Here is a 25,645-nt window from a genome sequence, read left to right as displayed (position 1 = left end):
TCTACCACTCTCTGTCTTCGTTCGGCCAGTCAATTTTGTATCCAAACAGCCAAATTTCCCTGCATCCCATGCCCCCTAACTTTCTGAATGAGCCTACCATGGAGAACATTAAATGCCTTACTGAAATCCACATCCACTGCCCGACCTTCATAAATGTGTCTCATCACATCCTCAAAGAATTCAATGAGGCTTGTGAGGCATGACCTGCCCCTCACAAAGCCATGCTGACTATCTTTAATCAAACTATGTTTTTCTAAATAATTATAAATCCTATCGCTCAGAATCCTTTCCAATATTTTGCTCACCACAGATGTAAGACTGATGGGTTTGTAATTCCGAAGCATTTCCCGATTCCCTTTCTTGAACAGGGGAACAACGTTCGCCTCCCTCCAATCATTCAGTACTACTCCAGTGGAGTGTGAGGACACAAAGATCATCGCCAATGGCACAGCAATCTCTTCACTCGCTTCCTGTAGTAACCTTGGGTATATCCCGTCAGGCCCAGGGGACTTATCTATCCTGATGCTTTTCAAAATTTCCAGCACATCCTCCTTCTTAATATCAACCTGATCGAGCCTATTAACTTGTTCTCATGAGCAACAAGGTCCCTCTCTCTCGTGAATACTGAAGCAAAATATTCATTTAGGGCCTCCCCCAGCTCCTCAGACTCTAGGCACAAATTCCCTCCAATATCCCTGATCAGCCCTACTCTCACTCTGATCATGCTCTTATTTTTCACATAAGTGTAGAACACCTTGGGGTTTTCCCTAATCCTTCCCGCCAAGGCTTTTTCATGCCCCCTTCTAGCTCTCCTCAGTCCATTTTTGTGTTCCTTCTTGGCTACCTTGTAACCCTCTAGAGCCGAGTCAGATCCTAGTTTCCTCAACCTTACATAAGCTTCCTTCTTCCTCTTGACTAGAAGCTCCATTTCTCTTGTCATCCAAGACTCCGTCACCTTACCATTCCTTCCTCGTCTCAGTGGGACAAAATTATCCAGCACTCGCAGCAAGTGCTCCTTAAACAATCCCCACATTACTGTTGTGCATTTCCCCAAGAAAAATTGTTCCCACTTTATGCTCCTCAGCTCCTGTCTAATAGCAGTATAATTTCCCCTCCCCCAATTAAATACCTTCCCACACTGTCTGTTCCTATCCCTCTTCATGAATATGGTAACGGTCAAGGGGTTGTGGTCACTGTCCCCGAAATGCTCTCCCACAGAGACATCTGACGCCTGGCCTGGTTCGTTGCCGAGCACCAAGTCCAATATGGCCTCCCCTCTAGTCGGCCTATCTACATATTGAGTCAGGAATCCTTCCTGGACACACCTGACAAAGCCTGCTCCATCCAAACCATTTGGATTAAGGAGGTTCCAGTCAATATTAGGGAAGTTGAAGTTACCCATGACAACAACTCTGTTACTTTTGCACTTTTCCAAGATCTGCTGCCCAATCTGTTCCTCCATCTCTCTGCTGCTATTGGGGGGTCTATAGAAAACTCCCAATAGAGTGACTGCTCCTTTCTTGTTTCTGCCTTCCACCCATACTGACTCAGTAGACAACCCCTCCTCAACTACCTCCTTTTCTACAGCTGTGGTGCACTCCCTAATTAACAATGCCACTCCCCCTCCTCTTTTAGCTCCCTCCCTATTCTTCTGAAAACATCTAAACCCCGGAACATCTAACAACCATTCCTACCCCTGTGAAATCCATGTCTCCGTAATGGCCACAACATCGTAGTTCCAAGTACTGATCCATGCTCCAAGTTCATCTCCCTTATTCCTGACACTTCTTGCATTGAAACAGACACACTTTTTTTTTAATAAATGTATTTTATTGCATTTTTGCACAGAGTATATTTTGCCACTATGTACACAGGATATGATATATCCATATATATGTAAGTAGGCATCCGTTTGTGCCGGCGAGGCACTTTCGGAGGGCAATCCTCGAGTGGGTCTGGTGCCGTAGTTGCCCCTCGCTTCTCCCGGTCGGATTTTGCCGCCGTTGTCTTCTCGTGCACGCTGCCGCTTCAGCCGGCCCTCCCGTCCTCCGCCTGTATTCTCCTTTTTCTCTGTTCCTATGGATGTCAGGTTGGTTAACGTTTCCCTGCCTCCCCCCCTCTATTGTTCCCTGTCTGGCCCTCCTTTCCCCCCCCCCCACCCATGGTTCGCCTTTCCTTCCTCTTAGACTGAGTTGTGTGTGTCCCCCCCCCCCCATCTCCCGGTCTATCTTTCCCTCTCACGCTTTGGCTGCTTTCCCCTGGTTCCCGGCTATCTGGCTATTCTTCTGCTTGCTTGTTGGCCACAAACAGGTCCCGGAACAATTGGGTGAATGGCTCCCACGTTCTGTGGAAGCCATCGCCTGACCCTCGGATGGCGAATTTGATCTTCTCCATTTGGAGAGATTCCGAGAGGTCGGACAGCCAGTCTGCAGCTTTGGGTGGTGCTGCTGATCGCCAGCCGAACAGGATTCTACGTCGGGCGATCAGGGAGGCAAAGGCAAGGGCGTCCGCCCTCCTCCCCAGGAATAGATCTGGCTGGTCTGAAACCCCGAAGACCGCCACTTTCGGGCATGGCTCCACCCTCATCCCCACTACTTTGGACATTGCCTCGAAGAAGGCTGTCCACAAGTCTGGGGCAGGACCAGAACATGTGGGCGTGGTTGGCCGTGCCTCCTTGGCACCGTTCACATCTATCCTCCACCTCCGGGAAGAACCTACTCATACGGGTTCCTGTTAAGTGGGCTCTATGTACCACTTTTAGTTGCGTCAGGCTGAGCCTTGCGCAGATGAAGGTGGAGTTGACCCAATGCAGTGCTTCGCTCCAGAGTCCCCACCCTATGTCGATCCCAATCTTCCTCCCATTTCCTTTTTGTTGCGTCCAGTACGGTGTCGGCCCCTTCTACCAGTCGGTTGTACATGTCGCTACAGTTTCCTCTCTCTAATATGCTTGCGTCCAGTAACTCTTCCAGCAATGTCTGTCATGGCGGTTGTGGGTAAGTCCTTGTCTCCTTTCGTAGAAAGTTTCTGAGCTGCAGGTACCTTAGCTCGTTCCCCCTGGCTAGCTGAAATTTCTCCGTCAGTTCGTCCAGTGTCGCGACCCTGCCGTCGGTGTATAGGTCCCTGACTATCAGTGACCCCTTGTCCTGTCTCCACCTTTTGAAGATGGCGTCAGTCAGTGCTGGTGTGAACCTATGGTTGTTATAGATGGGAGCTTTGTCTGACATTTTGGTCAGGCCAAATTGCTGCTGTAGCTGGTTCCAGGACTGGAGGGTGGCTATCACCACCGCGCTGCTGGATAGTTTTTTGGGTGTGGATGGGAGCGCCGCTGTGGCGAGGGCCCGGAGGGAGGCCCCCTTACAGGAGGTCTCTTCCGCACGCACCCACTTGGCTTCTGGCTCCTTGATCCATCCCCTTATTCGCTTGGCCGTCACCACGCAGTGGTACAATTGTAGGTTTGGGAGGGCGAGCCCTCCCCTTGATTTTGTTTTTTGTTACACCTTCTTTGTGATCCTAGCATTCCTCCCCCCCCCCATACGAACGCCATGATTAGTTTGTCTACTGCTTGGAAAAAGGCCTTGGAGATGTAGATCGGGATGGCTCGGAATAGGAAGAGGTACCTGGGCAGCACGTTCATTTTGATCGTCTGGACTCTGCCCGCAAGGGAGAGTGGGAGTGTGCTCCATCGTTGCAGGTCCTTTTTTACTTTCTCCGTCAGACTGTTGAGGTTCCATTTGTGGATCCCTTTCCAGCCGTGGGCTATTTGGATCCCCAGGTAGCGGAATTTGAGTCGGGCTTGTTTAAACGGCAGTCCCGTTAGTGCTGCCCCACGGTCCATGTTGCTTTGTGGGTCCGAGATGTAGAGGAGCAGGTCATCTGCATAGAGTGAGACTCTGTGCTCTCTGCCGCCACTTTGGATCCCCCCTCCAGCTTTTTACCTCTCTGAGCGCAATTGTTAGTGGCTCGATCGCTAGGGCGAACAGCAGCGGGGACAGTGGGCATCCTTGTCTGGTACCCCTGTGCAGCTGGAAGTATCGGGAGTTGGTCCATACGCTCGCCATGGGTGCATTGTATAGGAGTTTTACCCAGGAGGTGAATCCTGTTCCAAGCCCGAACCGCTCCAGTACATCTATGAGGTATTTCCATTCGACTCTGTCGAAGGCCTTTTCTGCATCTAGGGAGACGATCACCTCTGGTGTTCTCTCCCCGGAGGGTGTCATTATCACGTTCAGCAGGCGCCTGATGTTGGAGGTAAGCTGTCTACCTTTGACAAAGCCCGTCTGGTCTTCTGCGACCACCTCTGGCACGCAGTCCTCTAGCCTTTTGACTAGAATCTTGGCCAGTATTTTGGCATCTGTGTTCAGCAGTGAGATGGGTCTGTATGACCAACATTCCGTTGGGTCTTTATCTTTCCTAGGTATCAGCGAGATTGAGGCCTGTGCTAGCGTGGGTGGCAGTGTGCCCTTGACCAGCGAGTCTATGAACATCTCCCGCAGATGCGGGGCCAGTGTTGTCACAAATGTTTTGTAGAAGTCAGCCGGGAATCCGTCCGGTCCCTGTGTCTTCCCTGCCTGCATGGAGCTTATGCTGTCCATGATCTCTCCCAGTACTAGTGGTGCTTCCAGGCCCCGTTTTCTGCCCTCCCCCACGACTGGTATGTCCAGTCCATCAAGGAACCGTTTCATCCCAGCCTCCCCCGTTGGGGGCTCTGAGGTGTACAGCTCTTGGTAAAAGGCGCTGAATGCCTTGTTGATCCTGTCTGGCTCTGTTTGTAATGTGTCTCTAGTATCCCTGATTTGTGCAATTTCTCTGGTGGCTGCCTGCTTTTTCAGCTGGTGTGCCAGCAGGCGGCTGGCTTTGTCTCCGTGTTCGTATGGGGTCCCACGTGCCTGGCGGAGTTGAAGCACTGCTTTCCTGGTGGAGAGCAGATCAAAGTTCCTTTGTAACTCTTTCCTCTCCGCCAGGAGCTCTACGGTCAGGGCCTCGGAGTATTTATGGTCTACCTCCAGTATGGAGTCGACCAGCTGCTGCCTAGCCGCCCTTTCCTCCCTATCTCTTCGTGCTTTGAAAGCAATGATTTCCCCTCTTATTACAGCCTTTAGCGTTTCCCAGAACATGGAGGGCGAGACCTCCCCGTTCTGATTGTTCTCCGTGTCTTCTGCGATGGCCTGTTTTATCTTTTCGTTGAAGGCCTTGTCAGTTAGTAGGGCAACGTCCAACCTCCATGTGGGACGTTGGGTCCTGCCCGTTTCCAGCCTCATGTCCATGTAGTGTGGAGCGTGGTCTGATATCACAATTGCGGAGTATTCCACTTTGACTATCTCGGAAGCACCATTTTCCCCACCACAAAGAAGTCAATTCTGGTGTATACGTTGTGTACTGGGGAGAAGAAGGAAAACTCCTTCTCCCCTGGGTGGGTGTACCTCATCTGTTCCATAAAGTGACCGAGTTCACTTGCCATGTTTGAGGTTTTCCCCGTCTTGGGGTTCGATCTGTCAGTCGTTGGGTCCTGTACACAGTCCCATGATTAGCCGATGCGTCGCTATGTCAGGGATTTCTGCCATGGTCGTCTTGATGAAGCTTGGGCCGTCCCAGTTGGGCACGTACACGTTAACTAGTACTACTGGTGCCCCATGCAGGGTCCCGCTAACCATGACGTAGCGTCCCCCTGGGTCCGTAACCGTGTTTATCGCCCTAAACATTGTCCATTTGCTGACCAGTATTGCCACCCCCCTGGCCCTCGTCCCGCAACAGGAATGGTAGGTCTGTCCCACCCAGCCCTTTCTCACCCGCAGTCGGTCCTGCTCTCTCAGGTGCGTCTCTTGAAGGAAGACTATGTCTGCCTTCATGTTTCTTAGGTGGTTGAGGACTCTGGATCGTTTCACTGGGCCGTTGAGTCCCCTTACGTTCCAGGTGACTATCCTGGTGGGGGGCTACTGTCCCTTCGCCCCTGTGGGATTAACCATATTCACTTGGTGGACACGCCCGTGCCCTCCGGGGCGAGGCCGTCCAGGATGGTCGCTGTCACTGCTCTCTCCATGCGGTCGGGCCCCTGCGCTCCAGGGTTTCCCTCCGTCCAGGGGGACCCCGCCATGGTCGCCCGCTGTGCGGCCGTCACGCGGGTAGCCCCCTTCACTTTGGGGTTTCCCTTCGCCCAGAGGTCGTACTAGGTGGATGCTTGCAGCGATTCCTTGTTCCGAGCCCTTGGTTGCAGCATTCTGTAGCCCTATTGCTACAAGGCTTTTCTAGCCTTGTTTGTCCCTCCGTCCCTGTGTTCCGCACCCCCCCCCCCCCGTACCCCCCGACAATCTCTCACTTTCCTCCCCCCTTTCTCCCCCTCTCCCGTATATCCCTCCTTTGTCCCTCTTTCCCCTGCTCCTGCCCCCGTTTGCCCTCCCGCCTCTGTTGAGTGGTCCCACCCGCCCTCTGCCTGGCGCCGTCCAAAACAGACACACTTTAACCCATTCCACTGAGTGCAACTTTGCCCTATCAACTGTCTATCCTTCCTCACAGACTTGCTGCATACTATTTCTGCCTGTTCAACAGCTGCCCTATCCTCTGATCCATAGCGCTGGTTCCCACCCCCCTGCCAAACTAGTTTAAACCCTCCCGAAGAGCTCTAGCAAACCTCCCACCCAGGATATTGGTGCCCCTCCAGTTTAGGTGCAATCCGTCCTTCATGGACATGTACATTACACATTTGTAATGTGTTACAAATACCACCATATCTTCTATAATGCAGCGATTCTTCAAATCAAAAAAATCAAACTGCTGACGCGTCAAGGAGTCAGAGAACTGTGGGGTTAAGTCCACTCCAGATATTCAAATTGCAATGTAGACTGATACTTAATGCATTACTAAAGATGCCATCTTGGATGTTTTAAATCAAGATTCCTTTTGCCTGTTCTGGGGCTTCAAGTGTACATTAAAGATGCCATTGCACTATTTGAAAAGCAAGAGAGATTTTTCCGGGTTTCACTTCAACATAATTTCCACAACAAGCAAAATGGATTAATTGTTTATTGATCGGTTTGTGGAACACATTTGTGTGCAAAATGGTTGTTCAGTTCACCAACACAATAAATAAATGCGGTGATGCACTTTGGGTACCGAAGAGACAAACTAAACCTGTTGTGCCATTTTTACAATGGTCACTGTAAAGGGTTAATATCAGAAAGGGTTATATCATAAACAGGAAGGGGGCAGTCATTATGATGGGTGTACACTACAGGCCTCCCAACAGCCCACAGGAAGTTGAAGAACAGATATGTAAGCAAATTCTGGATAGATGTAATAGGGTTGTTGTAGTGGGAGACTTTAATTTTCCTCATATTGATTGGAAATCCCTTAGGGTTAAGGGTCCAGATGGTGAGGAATTTGTTAAGTATGTCCAGGAAGGGTTTTTGGAACAATATGTGAATAGTCCGAGTAGAGAGGGGGCTATATTGGACCTAGTACTAGGGAATGAGCCAGGCCAGGCCAGGTCAAAGTTGCAGTGGGGGAACATGTGGCGAACAGTGACCACAATTCCGTTAGTTTTTGGATACTTATGGAAAAGGACGAGTGTTGTCCTAGGGTTAAGTTGCTAAATTGGGGGAAGGTGACTACAACCAGTTTAGCCAGAATTTGCAGGCTGTTGTTTGGGAGAGGCTGTTTGAGGGCAAATCCACACTTGGCATGTGGGAATCTTTTAAGGAGCAGTTGATGGGAATGTAGGACAGACATGTGCCGATGAAAAAGAAAGACAGGATTCAGGAACAGTGGATGACCAGGGAAATTGCGAGTCTAGTCAAAAAAAATAGGATGCATATGGGAGGTCTAGGCAACTAAAAACAGATGAAACACTTGAAGAATACAGGGAAAGTAGAAAAGAGCTCACGCAGGGAGTTAGGAGGTCAAAAAGGGGTCACAAAACGTCCTTGACAGACAGGATTCACCTCTCAATGCATTGTATGCGTATATTTGGAACAAGAGGGTAGCTAGAGAAAGAGTTGGTCCACTCAAGGAAAAAGGAGAGAAATTATGTGTAGAACCAGAGGACGTAGGTGAGGTCCTTAATAAGTATTTTGCATTGGTATTCACAAAGGAGAGGGACATGTTGATTGGTGGTGTTTCAGAGGGATGTGTAAACAATTTAGAACAAGTCGTTATTACGAGGGACGAAGTGTTAGGTGTGTTAAAAAGCATTACGGTAGACAAATCCCCAGGGCCAGGTGGCATCTATCCCAGATTACTGAGAGAGACAAGCAATGAAATCGCTGGGCCTCGAACAGGAATCTTTGTTTCCTCGTTGGCCACAGGTGAGATCCCAGAGGATTGGAGGATAGCTAATGTTGTACCGTTATTTAAGAAGGGTTGCAAGCATAATCTGGGTAATTATAGGCCAGTGAGCTTGAAGTCAGCGATAGAGAAATTGTTGGAAAAGATTCTCAGAGATAAGATCTATGCACATTTGGAAGTGAATGGTCTTATTAGCAACAGACAGCATGGTTTTGTACGAGGGGGGGGGTCATGTCTCATTAATTTAATTGAGTTTTTTGAGGAGGTGACAAAAATGATTGACGAGGGAAGGGCTGTCGATGTTGTCTACATGGACTTTAGTAAAGCATTTGACAAGGTTCCTCATGGCAGGCTTGTGCAAAAGATTAAATCACACGGAGTCAGGGGTGAACTAGCTGGATGGATTCAGAACTGGCTTGGCCATACAAGACAGAGGGTAGCAGTGGAAGGGTGCTTTTCCGAATGGAGGTCTGTAACACGTGGTGTTCTGTAGGGATCAGTACTGGGACTTCTGCTGTTTGTAATATTATATAAATATATATATATATATATATATATATAATATATATATATATATACATATATGTGTGTGTCTTGGAAGAAAACGTAGCTGGTCTGATTAGCAAGTTTGCGGATGATACTAAGATTGCAGGAGTTGCGGATAGTGATGAAGATTGTCAGAGAATACAGCAAGATATAGATAGGCTACAAAATTGGGTGGAGAAATGGCAGATGGAATTTAACCCGGACAAATACGAGGTGATGCATTTTGGTAGGTCCAATTCAGGTGGGAGCTGTAAAATGGCAGAACCATCAGGAGCATCGACACACAGAGATCTGGGCGTGCAGGTCCACAGATCCTTAAAAGTGGCAGCACAGGTGGAAATGGTGGTAAAGAAAGCGTATGGCACGCTTTCCTTCATAGGACGGGGTATCGAGTATAAAAGCTCAAAAATTATGTTACAGTTATATAGAACATTGGTTCGGCCACATTTGGAATACTGTGTCCAATTCTGTTCACCACACTACCAGGAGGCTTTGGAGAGAGTACAGAAAAGATTTACCAGGATGTTGCCTGGTATGGAGGTTATTAGCTATGAGGAGAGGTTGAATAAACTGGGATTGTTCTTCCTAGAGAGACGGAGGCTGAGGAGTGACCTGATAGAAGTTTATAAAATAATGAGGGGTATAGATAGGGTGAACATTCGTAGGCTTTTTCCCAGGACGGAAATGACAATTACAAGGGGGTACAAGTTCAAGGTGAGAGGGGAAAGGTTCAGTGGAGATGAATGAGGGAAGTTTTTTTTACACAAAGGATGGTGGTGGCCTGGAGTGCACTGTCAAGTGAGGTGGTTGAGGCAGATACGTTAGCGACCTTTAAGACTTACCTGGACAGACATGAACAGACAGGGTATAGAAAGATACAGGCGGTTGGTCTAGGAAGGACACGTGATCAGTGCAGGCTTGGAGGGCAGAAGGGCCTGTTCCTGCACTGTATTGTTCTTTGTATACATGATGCTCATGTGATAATGATATCTATGAACCTGGGATCTCTCTCTCTGCCCAGGTACTTGGTTTGCCTTGTTTCCAGTTGTAGTACTGGCAGTCAGCAGCAGCTTAGTTTTAAGAGGAACAGACAGAAACGTGCGAGCCTTGCATGCTGTTAGGCCCCCAGTTGAGCATTCAGCCAGTCAGCAACATGGGACCTGCTTGGTCGAATGCTTATTGTGGAACGAGGAGGTAGCTCAGACAGATTGAGAATCATGACCCTTCCCAGAAAACAGGACCAGATGAATTTGCGGTCCATTGAATCTAAGTGCAACTCCTGTCAAAACAATTTCCCTTCCCGCTGGCACAATTTTTGATAATCTTTTTTTTTTATCATAGAATTTACAGTGCAGAAGGGGGCCATTCGGCCCATCGAGTCTGCACCGGCTCTTGGAAAGAGAACCCTACCCAAGGTCAACACTTCCACCCTATCCCCATAACCCAGTAACCCCACCCAACACTAAGGGCAATTTTGGACACTAAGGGCAATGTATCATGGCCAATCCACCTAACCTGCACATCTTTGGACTGTGGGAGGAAACCGGAGCACCCAGAGGAAACCCACGCACACACGGGGAGGATGTGCAGACTCCGCACAGACAGTGACCCAAGCCAGAATCGAACCTGGGACCCTGGAGCTGTGAAGCAATTGTGCTATCCACAATGCTACCGTGCTGCCCACTATGATTATAAATTTCTGATTATAAATTTGCCTACCAACATTTATAATGGAAATAGCCAAAGTAAACTTTTCTCAATTATTATGCATTGAAATGGCTTGAAAGAATATTGAGCTTTCTGTGCCAGCTTGGCTACCAATTTGTTTTCTTGCTATTCATGAAGAAGGGATTCAATAAACATTTTGATCAACCATGTAACTAATGGAAAAAAAATGTATTGACTCAAAATTTCAAGAACATTGTCAAAATTAAGCATCTTTCAACTTCTACCCTTGTTATCTATTCTTCATCCGAGTTTCCAATGCTGCAGAATATCTTCAAAAGAACAGCAGATGGGAATAAGAGAGGATGTGGGGCAGGTGGCAAGAGGGCATGGAAGGAGAGCACGGCAAAATTTCATGGAGGGAGACAAATGGGGGAAAGGAGGAGGGGTGGAGGAGGGTTAAGGGGAGGGATAGAGGAGGGTTAAGGGGAGGGTGGAGAAGGGCTAAGGGGAGGGGTGCAGGAGGGCTAAGGGGAGGGGTGGAGGGCTAAGGGGAGGGGTGGAGGAGGGCTAAAGGGAGGGGTGGAGGAGGGCTAAGGGGAGGGGTGGAGGAGGGCTAAGGGGAGGGGTGGAGGAGGGCTAAGGGGAGGGGTGGAGGAGGGCTAAGGGGAGGGGTGGAGGAGGGCTAAGGGGAGGGGTGGAGGAGGGCTAAGGGGAGGGGTGGAGGAGGGCTAAGGGGAGGGGTGGAGGAGGGCTAAGGGGAGGGGTGGAGGAGGGCTAAGGGGAGGGGTGGAGGAGGGCTAAGGGGAGGGGTGGAGGAGGGCTAAGGGGAGGGGTGGAGGAGGGCTAAGGGGAGGGGTGGAGGAGGGCTAAGGGGAGGGGTGGAGGAGGGCTAAGGGGAGGGGTGGAGGTGGGCTAAGGGGAGGGGTGGAGGAGGGCTAAGGGGAGGGGTGGAGGAGGGCTAAGGGGAGGGGTGGAGGAGGGCTAAGGGGAGGGGTGGAGGAGGGCTAAGGGGAGGGGTGGAGGAGGGCTAAGGGGAGGGGTGGAGGTGGGCTAAGGGGAGGGGTGGAGGAGGGCTAAGGGGAGGGGTGGAGGAGGGCTAAGGGGAGGGGTGGAGGAGGGCTAAGGGGAGGGGTGGAGGAGGGCTAAGGGGAGGGGTGGAGGAGGGCTAAGGGGAGGGGTGGAGGAGGGCTAAGGGGAGGGGTGGAGGAGGGGAGTGATTTGCCTCAGGTGCAGTCACTGCGACTAGAAGGAGCTCTCAGTGAGGATAGACTGCGGGGACAAGTTGAAAGCTGCTGTCGGGGACTGTGAAAATCACGTAAGCTTTTTTTTCTGTAATTGTCAAGTGGATAAATGGAAGGGATGGCAGAGAGGGCAGTGCAATGTTCCTCCTGCAGGATGTTCGAGGTGAGTGACACCGTCAGTGGCCCTGCTGAGTTCACCTGCAGGAAGTGCACCCACCTCCAGCTCCTCAAAGACCGTGTTAGGGAACTAGAGCTGGATGAACTGAGGATCATTCGGGAGGCAGAGTCGGTTATAGTTAGAAGCTACAGGGATGTAGTTACTCCTAAGAATGAAGGTAGCTGGGTGACGTTTAAAAGGAGGGGGAAGAAGCAGAGAGGCAGGGATCCCCTGCGGTTGTTCCCCTCAATAACAGGTGTACCGTTTTGGATACTGTTGGGGAGGACGACTTACCAGAGGTAAGCCATGGTGACCAGGTCTCTGGCACTGAGTCTATCCCTGTGGCTCAGAAGGGAAGGGGGGAGAGCAGGAGAGCATTAGTTATTGGAGACTATATAGTTAGGGGTACAGATAGGCGGTTCTGTGGCAATGATAGAGGCTCACGGTTGGTGTGTTGCCTTCTGGGTGCCAAGGTCCGTGACGTCTCTGGTCGTGTTTTCAGGATCCTTAAGGGGGAGGGGGAGCAGCCACAAGTCGTGGTACACATCGGTACCAACGACATAGGTAAGAAAAGGGACGGGGATGTAAAACAAGAATTTAGAGAGCTAGGGTGGAAGCTGACAGCCAGGACAGACCGTGTTGTCATCTTTGGTTTGCTGCCAGGGCCACGTGCGAGCGAGGTGAGGAACAGGGAGAGAGTGCAGTTTAACACGTGGCTACAGGGATGGTGTAGGAGGGAGGGTTTCAGTTACTTGGATAATTGGAGCACATTCTGGGGAAGGTGGGAATTGTACAAACAGGATGGGTTACATCTGAACCAGAGGGGCACCAATATCCTGGGAGGGAAATTTGCTGCAGCTCTTCAGGGGGGTTTAAACTAATTTGGCAGGGGGATGGGAAACTGATTTGTAATCCAGGAGATAGCTTTGCTGGAGTTCACGAAGTTGAGGGTAGTGCAGTACTGAGGCAGGTGCCAAGGTCACAAGAGTGGACCTGCAGGCATGAAGGTGGTTTGAAGTGTGTCTACTTCAATGCAAGGGGCATCCGGAATAAGGTTGGTGAGCTTGAAGCATGGATTGGTACCTGGGATAATGATGTTGTGGCCATTACAGAGACGTGGATAGAACAGGGGCAGGAATGGTTGTTGGAGATTCCAGGGTTTAGATGGTTCAGTAAGATTAGGGAAAATGGTTGTTAATCAAGGATAGTATAATGGCTGCAGAAAGGCAGTTTGAGGAGGATGTCTGCCGAGGTAGTGTGGGCTGAAGTTAGAAATAAGAAAGGAGCCGTCACTTTGTTAGGAGTTTCCTATAGGCCTCCAAACAGTAACAGAGATGTGGAGGAAAAGATTGGAATGCTGATTTTGGATAGGTGCGGTAGTCACACGGTAGTCATGGGTGACTTTAACTTTCTAAATATTGATTGGAACCACTATAATTCAAATAGTTTGGATGGGGCTGTTTTTATCCAGTGTGTGCAGGAGGGTTACCTCAACCAATATGTGGATAGACCGACAAGAGGCGGGGCCACATTGGATTTGGTACTGGGTAATGAACCGGGCCAAGTGTTAGATTTGGTTGTGGAAGAGCACTTTGGAGATAGTGACCACACTTCGGTGACTTTCACTATAGCAATGGAGAGGGTTAGGAACATACGGCAGGGCAAGGTTTATAACTGGGGGAAGGGTAATTACGATGCGATTAGGCAAGAATTGGGGAGCATAAGATGGAAACAGGAACTGTCGGGGATAGGCACAATTGAGATGTGGAGCTTGTTCAAGGAGAAAATACTGCGTGTCCTTGATATGTATCTCCCCGTCAGGCAGGGAGGAAATGGTCGAGTGAGGGAACCATGGTTTACAAAAGAGGTGGAATGTCTTGTCAAGTGGAAGAAGGGGGCTTATGTAAAGATGAGAAAACAAGGTTCAGTTAGGGCTGTTAAGTAATGGGTTAAGAGACATTGCAATTAGTTGTCTCATTTATGTTAAGTATCCATTAATTGATACTGATATGTAAAGGGGCTTCAGGTGGCCTCTGTCAGGTGATGCATAGTGAGTGTTTTGTGCAAAGGCTGTTGGAATGAAATAAATGGGTGTTTGTGAAAAAGGAACAGAACTTTAGATTCTTCATATCACAGCAACTAAAACGTCTAACAATTGGTAGCAGAGGATGGTTGCTGTGTAAATGTGAAGAGTTGAAAGATACAACTTTTTCAGATCAAACCAAGGAGTGAGTGAGAAAAGAAGAAAAAAAAAAAAAGGGATATATGGCTGATCCGAGGATAAAGATGGCTGGATATGACTATCTTCCCTTATTTTCTGAAAGGGAATCGTACGACCAATGGACAAGTGCAGTAGTTATGTGGACTAAGGTAACTGCTTTGGGAAAGCGAAAACAAGGTATGGCATTGGCTCTTTCTCTACCATATGGCAGTAAAATCCGAAACAAAGTGCTTTCTGAGCTGGAATTGGAAGAGTTAGACTCGGAAGAAGGTCTGGAGACTTTATTACATTATATGGATGAGATTTATAAGAAAGATGACTTGTTAAGTACGTATGAAGCATGGTCGGATTTTGATAAGTTCCGGAAAATGGAGGATATCACCATGGAAGACTATATAATGGAATTTGGCAGACTATATAAAAGGCTGTGTTGGCCTTTAAATTACGTGACTGTACTGTGCTAGAGTGAGCAACATGGATAGGCTCCTGGTTTTGACAGGAGTTCAGTTCACTGATAAGGATACCTTATTCGAACAGATGACAAAAGCTTTACAAAGGTTTCTGGGGAAACATTCGATTCCGATGGCTCTGATGACCCAAATAGGTCAGCCTGCAATAAGGCAGAATATGGAAGATCCACTACTAACAGGATGGCAAAATTGTATGGCTACGAACAGGGCTCAAGACAATAGAAGGAGACCGAGACAAGGAAATTATGAAGACAGAAACCCAGTTAGAACCTACAATAGGAAGATGAACCCTAGAAATGCACGGGGCATGATAAATCGATGTTTTTGGTGTGACTCTCAATACCATTATGCTTTCAACTGTCCAACTCGTTATGATAGAGTCTTGAAGTGACACACGACACGGAAGAGTCAGAAGAGGAAAAAGATAGTGACCAGAAAGAAGGCATTGTCCTATTGACAAGCAGTTTTACGCCGGTAATGAGGGTGTTGGTTGCAGAATCCTTCAACTGTGTTGTATTGGACAGTGGCTGCACATCTGTGTGTGGAATTGACTGGTTAAAATGTTACCTGGACTCTTTGAATGCTGAATATCGTAACAAGGTTAAGGAATTTGAAAGTTCCACAAGTTTCAGGTTTAGGGATGATAATACTCTGAAGTCGCTGAAAAGAGTGGTGATCCCTTGCAATATTGCCGGAGTGAATCATTTCATTAGCACGGATGTTGTATCAAGTGAGATACCTTTGCTTCTGAGCAGACTGTCGATGAAGAAAGCACACATGAAACTGGATATGGAACAGTTTTTGGAATGACGGTGGACTTACAATTTACACAGTCGGGACACTATTGTATTCCATTACTGACAAAGAATATTTCAAGTAGAGTGGTTAAGGATGTGTTAATGGCAGTTGAAAATGGTACTTTAGCTGATAAAAAGCTTGTGGTATTAAAACTGCATAGGCAATTTGCACATCCGTCTCCTTGGAGGCTGAACATTTTATTAAAGGATGCAGGGGTAAGGGATAACGACTATACTAAACTGATAGAACAGGTTAGTGACCGCTGTGAAGTTTGTAGGAAGTACAGAAGGACACCAGCACGACCGATAGTAACCTTACCTTTGGCCAGGGATTTTAACAACATTGTGGCCATGGACCTTAAGATCTGGGATAAAGCAAATAATATACGTATTTTGCATTTTGTAGATTTAGCAACCAGATTTAGTCAATCAACGATTGTACGAAGTAAAGAAAAGAGTGTAATTCTGGATTCAAATCGTGGAAAAATGGATAGGGACAGGAATGTGTCCACCGGCAAAATTCTTTACGGACTTTGGGGGAGAATTTCCGAATGATGAGTTTAGGGATGTGTGTGAAAACATGAACATCAAAGTTATGAATACGGCTGCAGAAAACCCATTCAGTAATGGTGTATGTGAAAGAAATCATGCTGTCATCGATGACATGCTTCGGAAAATTTGGGCAGATCGACCAAATTGCAGGCTAAATTCAGCTTTAGCATGGGCAGTACATGCAAAGAATTCTTGCAGATGGTTGGGGGTTATAGTCCTTATCAATTAGTGTTTGGTAGAAATCCTAAAATTCCATCCATTTTGGATGATCAGCCTCCAGCTTGGGAGGAGACTACAATTAGCTCTGGTTTTGCTGAACATTTAAATGCATTACATAGCAGTAGAAGAGCTTTTTTGCAAGCAGAAGTCTCTGACAGAATTTGCAGAGCTTTAGGACATAACGTACGGCCATCAGATTCCGTTTTTCAGCAAGGAGGCATGGTATACTATAAGAGAGACAATTCTAATGAATGGAAAGGCCCAGGGAAGATCATAGGCATAGATGGCAAAACAATTATTTTGCAACATGGTAATCAAACTGTTAGGGTACATTCATCAAGGATAATGGGTACAGATTACAAATTTTCTAATTTAGACAGAGCAGACAGACATGGTGAGGAACCAGAGTCATCTGGTACGCATGTGTTACAGAACTATGAGGACCAATTAACTGATATAGACAGGGATTCTGTGGAGGACCACAACACTTCTGATGAATTAGGCCATTTTTCCGAAAGGGCAACTGCCAAAAGTTGGTACAAAAGTGACATACTTGCCTGAAGGGTCTAGTCAATGGAAGGATGCAACTGTTATTAGTAGAGCAGGGAAGGCCACTGGAAAGTATAAACATTGGTTGAATGTACAGCATTCAGGGGAAGGAGTCAAGACAATGGACTGGGAAAACAAAGTTCAAAAATGGAGGGCACAGAAACGTAGTGCCAGTTCAGATAGTACATCAGATAGTGAACAGGTCCACAGGAAAAGGTTGAGAACTATTGAAAGGACATCCCACAGCAGAAGGGAAAGATCAAGCAGTAGCAGTACAGAACGAGATACCAGGCGGGAGAGGGGACGTAGCTTATCAAGATCTCGGAACAAGAGTAAGACTACGAATACTAATAGGAGTAGAAGCCCACATGGACGTGAGATTTTGGTGGCTTCAAATAAATTAGATGAAAAAGTTATCAAAGAAGCTAAACAGCAAGAATTGCATAGTTGGAGTGAATTTGGGGTTTACACGGAAGTACCGGATAGGAGACAAAGAGCTCTATCCCACAGATGGATTTGCACGGAAAAGGTTCTTCCGGAAGGAACTTATAAGGCAAAGGCCAGGCTTGTGGCAAGGGGATTTGAAGAAAACTTAGAAGATCAGGATTTAAAGGTAGATTCACCTACAGCAGGAAAGGTTGTTTTAAAGATCTTCTTGGCTCTATTAGCTACAAAGGCATGGGAATGCAAATCTATAGATATAAAAGCTGCCTTTTTGCAGGGGCATCAGCTCCAGAGAGACATTTTTCTCCGTCCTCCTAAAGAAGTGGCTAACACAGAAGGGGTACTCTGGAAGTTGAACAAATGTGTATATGGATTAAATGATGCATCTAGAGTCTGGTATTTTTCCGTAAGGTCAGTTTTGTTATAGTTAGGCTGTTGCCAGTTGAAAGCAGATCCTGCAATGTTTTACTGGCACTATAAAGGAAATCTTTCTGGCATTTTTATGATGCATGTCGATGATTTTTTTGTGGGGTGGGACTAGTGATTTTGAAGCTATTGCAATCTCTGGTTTGAGGAAAGAATTCAGGATTGGAAGTCAGGCTTCCGGTGCATTTAAATATATTGGACTGGAAATCGGACAGACTAAGTTAGGGGCAACTTTGTCAGAAATCTTATTTGGAAAGCATCAGCCCAATAGCAATTTGTCGTGGCCGAGTTTCACAAAAAGACGCAATGGTTTCAAAGCTAGAAAAAGAGCAACTGCGAAGTTTAATTAGGCAACTGAACTGGCTCGGTAGACAGACTAGACCGGACATGAGTTTTGATGTCTTAGAGTGGAGTACAAAAATGAATGATCCCAAAGTGGAAGACATAGTAAGAGCAAATAAAGCGTTGGCCAAACTAAAATGCAGGAGTGTGTTTTGAAGTTCCCGGTTTTAGGTGACCGTAGGCACTTGAAACTCATAGTTTATAGTGATGCGTCCTACGCAAATTTATGTGATGGGGTTTCAAGCGCAGGAGATTTTATAATTTTCCTTTTGGGGAACAATGGTAAATATTGCCCGCTTGTGTGGGAAACAAAGAAAATAAGGAGAGTGGTAAAAAGCACTTTGGCTGCTGAGACGTTAAGCCTTGTAGAGGCGGTGGATATGGCCTTTTATATAAGTATGATATTGACAGAAATTAGGGGATTTGGGTAATATACCTATTGACTGTCACATTGACAATAAATCCCTGTGGGAAAATGTGCACTCTACAAAAAGTGTAAATGAAAAGGGGTTACGGATAGACATCATAAGTTTGAAGCAGATGTTGGACAGAGGGGAAATAACAAAAATTAAATGGGTCGGCAGGAGCTATCAACTGTCAGACTGTTTTACGAAAAGAGGGGCGAGTTCACAAAAACTTTTGGATATTGTTAATGAAGGGCGCTTGTTTCTGTGACTTTTTTTTTTCTTTCTCATCCAAACAAAAAAAAAAGGGGGGGGAATCATTTGTGTTTTTGAGTTTCTCGAAATTTTGTTTTCACCTAATTATTTTTTTTTCTCCAAGGAATGGGAGACTGTTAAGTAATGGGTTAAGAGACATTGCAATTAGTTGTCTCATTTATGTTAAGTATCCATTAACTGACACTGATATGTAAAGGGGCTTCAGGTGGCCTCTGTCGGGTGATGTATAGTGAGAGTTTTGTGCAAAGGCTGTTGGAATGAAATAAACGGGTGTTTGTGAAAAAGGAACAGAACTTTAGACTCTTCATGTCACAGCAACTAAAACGTCTAACAAGGGCACTTGAGGGATACAAGATAGCTAGGAAGGAGCTCAAGAAAGGGCTTAGGAGAGCTAGGAGGGGGCATGAGAAGTCCTTGGTGGGTAGGATCAAGGAAAATCCCACGGCTTTTTACACTTGTGAGAAATAAAAGAATGACCAAGGTGAAGTTAGGGCTGGTCAAGGACAGTAGTGGGAACGTGTGCATGGCGTCTGAAGATATAGGAGAGGCCCTAAATGAATACTTTTCTTCAGTGTTTACAAAGGACAGGAGCCATGTTGTTGAGGAGGATAGTGCGATACAGGCTGGTAGGCTGGAGGAGGTAGATATACGGAAGGAAGATGTGTTAGAAATTTTGAGAAGCCGGAGGATAGATAAGTCCCCTGGGCCTGATGGGATATATCCTAGGATTCTTTGGGAGGCAAGGGATGAGATTGCAGAGCCTTTGGCTTTGATCTTTATGTCCTCATTGTCTACAGGAATAGTGCCAGAAGACTGGAGAGAGGTGAATGTTGTCCCCTTGTTCAAGAAAGGGAATAGGTATAATCCTGGGAATTATAGGCCGATTAGTATCACTTCAGTCATCGTTAAATTATTGGAAAGGGTCCTGAGGGATAGGATTTATGATCATTTGGAAAGATACAGCTTAATCCAGGGTAGTCAGCACGGATTTGTGAGGGGTAAGTCTTGCCTCACAAGTTTGATTGTATTCTTTGAGGAGGTAACTAAGAACATAGTTGAAGGTAGAGCAGTTGATGTCGTATACATGGATTTTAGTAAGGCGTTTGATAAGGTGCCCCATGATCGGCTCATGCAGAAAGTGAGGAGGCATGGCATAGAGGGAAATTTGGCCAATTGGATCAATAACTGGCTATCACAAAGAAGACAGAGGGTGGTGGTAGATGGTAAAGTTCAATCTTGGAGCCCAGTCACCAGCGGTGCACCACAGGGATCCTCTGCTATTTGTGATCTTTATCAATGACTTGGATGATGGAGTTGAAGGTTGGGTTAGTGAATTTGCTGATGAAACCAAGATTGGTGTAATAGTGGATAATGTGGAGGGCTGTTGTAGGCTGCAAAGAGACATTGATAGGTTGCAGAGCTGGGCTGAAAAGTGGCAGATGGAGTTTAACCCTGATAAGTGTGAGGTGATTCATTTTGGTAGGAGAAATTTGAATGCGGATTACATGGTTAACAGTAGGGTTCTGAAGAATGTGGAAGAGCAGAGAGATCTCGGAGTTCATGTCCATAGACCTCTGAAAGTTGCCACACAAGTGGATAGAGCCGTGAAGAAAGCCTATAGTGTGTTAGCATTTATTAACAGGGGGATTGAGTTTAAGAGCCGTGAGGTTATGCTGCAACTATACAAGAACTTGGTTAAACCACATTTGGAGTATTGTGTGCAGTTCTGGTCACCTCATTATAGGAAGGATGTGGAAACATTGGAAAGGGTGCAAGGAAGATTTACCAGGATGCTGCCTGGATTGGTGGGTGGGACTTATGAGGAAAGGTTGAGGGAGGTAGGGCTTTTCTCAATGGAGCGAAGGAGGATGAGAGGTGATGTAATTGAGGTGTATAAGATGATGAGCGGGATAGATAGAGTCGACGTTCAGCGACTTTTTCCTCGGGTGGATGTAGCTGTTACAAGGGGGCATAACTATAAGGTTAATGGTGGAAGATATCGGAGGGATGTCAGAGGTAGGTTCTTTACTCAGAGTGGTTGGGGCGTGGAACGCACTCCCAGCTATGGTAGTGGAGTCGGACACTTGAGGAACTTTCAAGCGGTTATTGGATAGGCATATGGAGTGCACTAGAATGATTGGGAGTAGATTGATTTGATCTTAGTTTCCAACTAGTTCGGCGCAACATCGTGGGCCGAAGGGCCTGTACTGTGCTGTACAGTTCTATGTTCTATGTTCTAGGTTCAGATTGTTTTGAGTGTTTGTACAAGTAAAACCCATAATAAAACGGGCATACCACTACTCACCTTTCACACCAAAATTACTAACCCTCATCCCTCTTCTTTACAGGACCTGAGAGTCTAGAAGCCACTGTGCCAAGGAAGTAGAGGCAAGCCTTCAGGAAGGTCTATGTCATCCAATCTGACTCAGAAGCACCAATTCAAATAATAGCATATTGTATGCTTTAGAGGCTAGGTTAGAGAAAGCACCTCCAATGTGGTGAAATTAATTTAAACCATCATAATACCTGGAAAAGATGATAGGTGTGTGTGTCCCACTAAGGCTGTAGATGCACCAATTGTTCCCAGACCACCAAAGTCCGAACGCCCTGAGCTTGTAGTGTGCACTCCAAAGGCTGCGTGGTTAACCATTGGGAAGGCACTCGATATTGCAGACAAGTTAAAAGGCTGATCTCCAGCTGCTGCTCTAAACATTTGCCCTGAAATTGAACAAAAGGTAAATGCTATAATTTTTTAAAAATTGTATTGGGGAGTGAAAAATGTATATTTAATATAGTTTGAAGCAAGTTTGAAAACACCCAATTCCAACATCATATACCAACATCATGTGTATATATTTAAGGGTTTACCTTATTTTGTAAATTGTTACCAATTACATTTCAATCATTTTCCATAAAAGATGTGTGAAAATCTTTAACTGTGTCGACTCAACTACCTCATCATAATTTACTGAACGTCATCATCCACTCGTACAGAGATGAATGCTTGAAAGCAAAACCCTGAAGGTTAGTATCTGTTTCTATAGCCAGTAACAAAAAATACTTCGGAGGACAATAACTTTGAACCTACTACGAAATCAAAAACTCAGGTGGTGATGGGGGGGGGCACTGCCAGGGTGCTGATGCCACGGTGGCATTTTGCCTGTGCTGGGGATTAGGCCCAGGGGTGCCCTTATGAGGTGGGGTGTGTGGGGAGCTCAAGGGCCCTCCAACAGGTAAATTGGGGCATTGTAATGGTGGAAGGTTCCTTGGTTTGGCACAAGATTGATTGGCATCACCCAACTTTCTCTTCTATTTGAGCGTCTAATCCCAGCCACCAAAAATAACTGCATGTCAATTCCTTCATTCTCACCACACTAGGATGTCCCTCATGCAGTTGGTCAAGGACTCTACTACACAAAGCGTGGGGAAATTACAAGGATTCCCCACAATAGAACTCCAATCTGTACTGTCTTTGTGTGATATAGAGCTTGAGATCTGGATTTGTCCTATCCTTTTTGAACTATGCCAATCATATCCCTCAGTACTGGTTCAGCTCTTGCATATATTTTAACTTGAGATGAAGTTACAGGTACACTATCCACAAGCGAGAAATACAAAATATTGACAACATTTTCTTATGGGTCATGCTTGACTTTTCACAGCAATCGTGATAAAGCAACAGCATTTACATGCTGCTCTGACTTGCGATACTGGATATTTGGCCAACAATATCAATGACCATCTTTGCAATTTACTAGCTGCCAAATAAGGTATACCTTTATACAACCCAAAAAGATTGTTGTGAAGAGTCTATGACCCATCAAAAGGGTAAAATGACACCCTTAAGTAGATGTGAATGAGTAATGGTGGAACCTTCATACACCAAAGATTATGCTCAAAGCTCCTTTATCAAGCTGAGCATAATTCATTTCTGGGCTAGTAAGAATACGTGAAGCAAATTATATTGGTCATTCCTCTCCTGAAAGCATAATGTGTGAGACGACTGCACAACCCCATAGGGTGAGGCAGTGCAAGGTAATTGAACTTCTTTTTTGGATTATAATGAACAGCTCGGACTACGGTAAAGCTTCTTTCACTTCGTTATATGCACTTTCACATTCTTCTGAGCAGTACCACACCTGTTTGACACATAGAAACATGTGTAAAGACTTCAATTGTTTTGCTAAATTTGGCATGAATTTACCATAATAATTGATCAATCCTAAAAACAACCTTAATTCTGTCATATTTTGAAGATGTGGTGCTTCTAAGATTGCTGACATTTTCTTTGGTTCTTTGCGTAAACCATCTTTGTTGATGATATGATCACGGTAATTATGGATCACTTTTTAAAAAATCACATTTTTCTTTCTGAACTCTCAGCACCATTCGCAACTCCTCAGACACTGAAGCAGTCCACTTGTAAATGCAGCAAGACCTGGACAATATCCAATATCCAGATTTGGGCTGACAAGTGGCAAATAACATTCGTATCACACAAGTGCCAGGCAATAACCATCTCCAGTCAGAGAGAATCAAACCATTGCCCTTTGACATTCAATGGCATTACCATCACAGAATCTCCAACTATCAATATCTCGGGGTTACCATTGACCAGAAATCGAACTGGACTAGCATGGAGGGAGGCGAATGTTGTTCCCCTGTTCAAGGAAGGGAATAGGGCAATCCCTGGGAATTACAGACCCATCAGTCCAAATATTGGCAAGGATTGAGAGATAGGATTTATGATTATTTAGAAAAACATAGTTTGATTAAAGATAGTCAGCGTGGCTTTGTGAGGGGCAGGTCATGCCTCACAAGCCTCATTGAATTCTTTTGAGGATGTGACGAGACACATTGATGAAGGTCGGGCAGTGGATGTGGTGTATATGGATTTCAGCAAGACATTTGATAAGGTTCCCCAAGGTAGGCTCATTCAGAAAGTTAGGGGGCATGGGATACAGGGAAATCTGGCTGTCTGGATACAGAATTGGCTGGCCTAAAGAAGACAGAGAGTGGTAGAGGATGGAAAGTATTCCGCCTGGAGGTCGGTGACCAGTCGTGTCCTGCAAGGATCTGGTCTGGGACCTCTGCTCTTTGTGGTTTTTATAAATGACTTGGATGAGGAAGTGGAAGGGTGGGTTAGTAAGTTTGCCGATGACACGAAGGTTGGGAGAGTTGTCGCGAGTGTAGAGGTTTGTTGCAGGTTACAACAGGACATTGACAGGATGCAGAGCTGGGCTGAGAAGTAGCAGATGGAGTTCAACCTTGATACATGTGAAGTGATTCATTTTGGAAGGTCAAATTTGAATGCTGAATACAGGGTTAAAGGCAGTATTCTTGGAAGTGTGGAGGAACAGAGAAATCTTGGGGTCCACGTACACAGATCCCTCAAAGTTGCCACCCAGGTTGATAGTGGTTAAGAAGGCATATGGTGTGTTGGCTTTCATTATCGGGGGGATTGAGTTGAAGAGCCGTGAGGGTTTGCTGCAGCTTTATAAAACCCTAGTTAGACAACACTTGGAATATTGTGTCCAGTTCTGGTCACCTCACCATAGGAAGGATGTTGATGCTTTGGAGAGGGTACAGAGGAGATTTATCAGGATGCTGCCTGGACTGAAGGACATGGCTCATGAAGAAAGGTTGAGGGAGCTAGGGCTTTTCTCACTGGAGCGAAGAAGGCAGAGAGGTGACTTGATAGAGGTGTACAAGGTGATGAGAGGCATGGATAGAGTGGATAGCCAGAGACTTTTCCCCAGGGTGGAAATGGCTGTCACGCGGGGACATAATTTTAAGGTGATTGGAGGAAGGTATAGCGGAGATGTCAGAGGTAGGTTCTTTACACAGAGTGGTGGGTGTGTGGAATGCACTGACAGCAGAGGTGGTGGAGTCAGAGTCATTAGAGACATTTAAGCGACTCTTAGACAGGCACATGGACAGCAGTAAATTGAAAGGGTGTAGGTTAGGTTTATCTTAGATTAGGATAAATGGTCAGCACAACAACTGTGCTGTACTGTTCTATGTTAATACTGTGGCTACAAGAGCAGGTCAGAGGCTAGGAATCCTGCGGTGAGTAACTCCTGACTCCCCAAAGCCTGACCACTACCTACAAGGCACAAGTCAGGTGTGATAGAATACTCCCCACATGCCTCGGTGAGTGCACCTCCAGCAATATTCAAAAGCTCGACACCGGGGACTTCCGGTGGTGGCATGTAGGTGGAGGTCACACGTTTGGTGGCTCCTGCCAGAGTCTTTGTTTTCTGGCCCCTTGCACCAAGTTTTTGGGGAGAGTTATATATGAACATTGATGGGAATGTCTAAGGCAACTAAAGGATGTCGAAATCCCACAGAAATAATCCAGGGCAAAGGGGGCGAATGCAAGTCCGCCGGTGAATTTGGTGGGGAGTTCAGTAGTAGTAAAGATGGCGGGAGTAAGCGCGGCGAGTGGGGCCACGCCCATTACAGTAGAAACGTTGTCCGAGGTGATGGCAGGACAGTTTGAGCAAGTGTTTTCGAAACACTTCGACAAGCATCAAATGGAGACGATGACCTCACCACAAAGAGTGGGTGAGCAAGACTTTTGCCCCGATGAGAGGCGGCCCTGGCAACAACAGTCGTGCGGGAGCAAGGAGAGGCGTTGAAAGGAGTGGAGGAGGCATTGTTGCAGCACAGCAATCAGTTCACCTCGATGGGTAAGCACCTGTGGTGGGTGGTGGAAAGCAACAAAAGGCTGAAAGTCAAAGTGGAGGACCTGAGAACAGGTCAGTAAGGCAGAATCTGAGGATCGTGGGTCTGCCTGAGGGGCTGGATGCCTGTGGAGTACTTTGTGGTGATGTTCGCCAAGTTGAAGGGGGAGCAGGAGAACCCCTCCCTCTGAGTTGGATAGGGCCCACCAGCAACTCCGGCCGAAACCAAAGACGAATGAGCCGCCGATAGATGTGATCGTCTGCTTCCACAGTTATATGGTGAAGGAGGAGGTGCGTGGATGGGTGAAGCTGAAACGAGAGGCGATGTGGGACGGTAGCGGTATATGTATATACCATGATCGCATGGCGG

At 46.6% G+C, this 25,645-nt stretch overlaps 1 protein-coding gene across 8 annotated transcripts in view; it reads right to left on the bottom strand.

Moving 5' to 3' along the window:
• Positions 1-25,645, bottom strand: part of baz2ba (bromodomain adjacent to zinc finger domain, 2Ba) — a 603,362-nt gene that overhangs the window by 293,855 nt on the left and 283,862 nt on the right. For all 8 annotated transcript variants that reach the window (XM_072474620.1, XM_072474664.1, XM_072474673.1 and 5 more), the window contains one exon: positions 21,116-21,307. In XM_072474620.1, the coding sequence (XP_072330721.1) occupies positions 21,116-21,307 (192 nt within the window). The remainder of the gene's footprint in view (positions 1-21,115; positions 21,308-25,645) is intronic.

Source organism: Scyliorhinus torazame, chromosome 2 (assembly GCF_047496885.1).
Source record: "Scyliorhinus torazame isolate Kashiwa2021f chromosome 2, sScyTor2.1, whole genome shotgun sequence".
NCBI lineage: Eukaryota > Metazoa > Chordata > Chondrichthyes > Carcharhiniformes > Scyliorhinidae > Scyliorhinus > Scyliorhinus torazame.
Note: the sequence above shows the minus strand (reverse complement) of the source record. Positions and strands in the feature narration are given on the sequence as shown.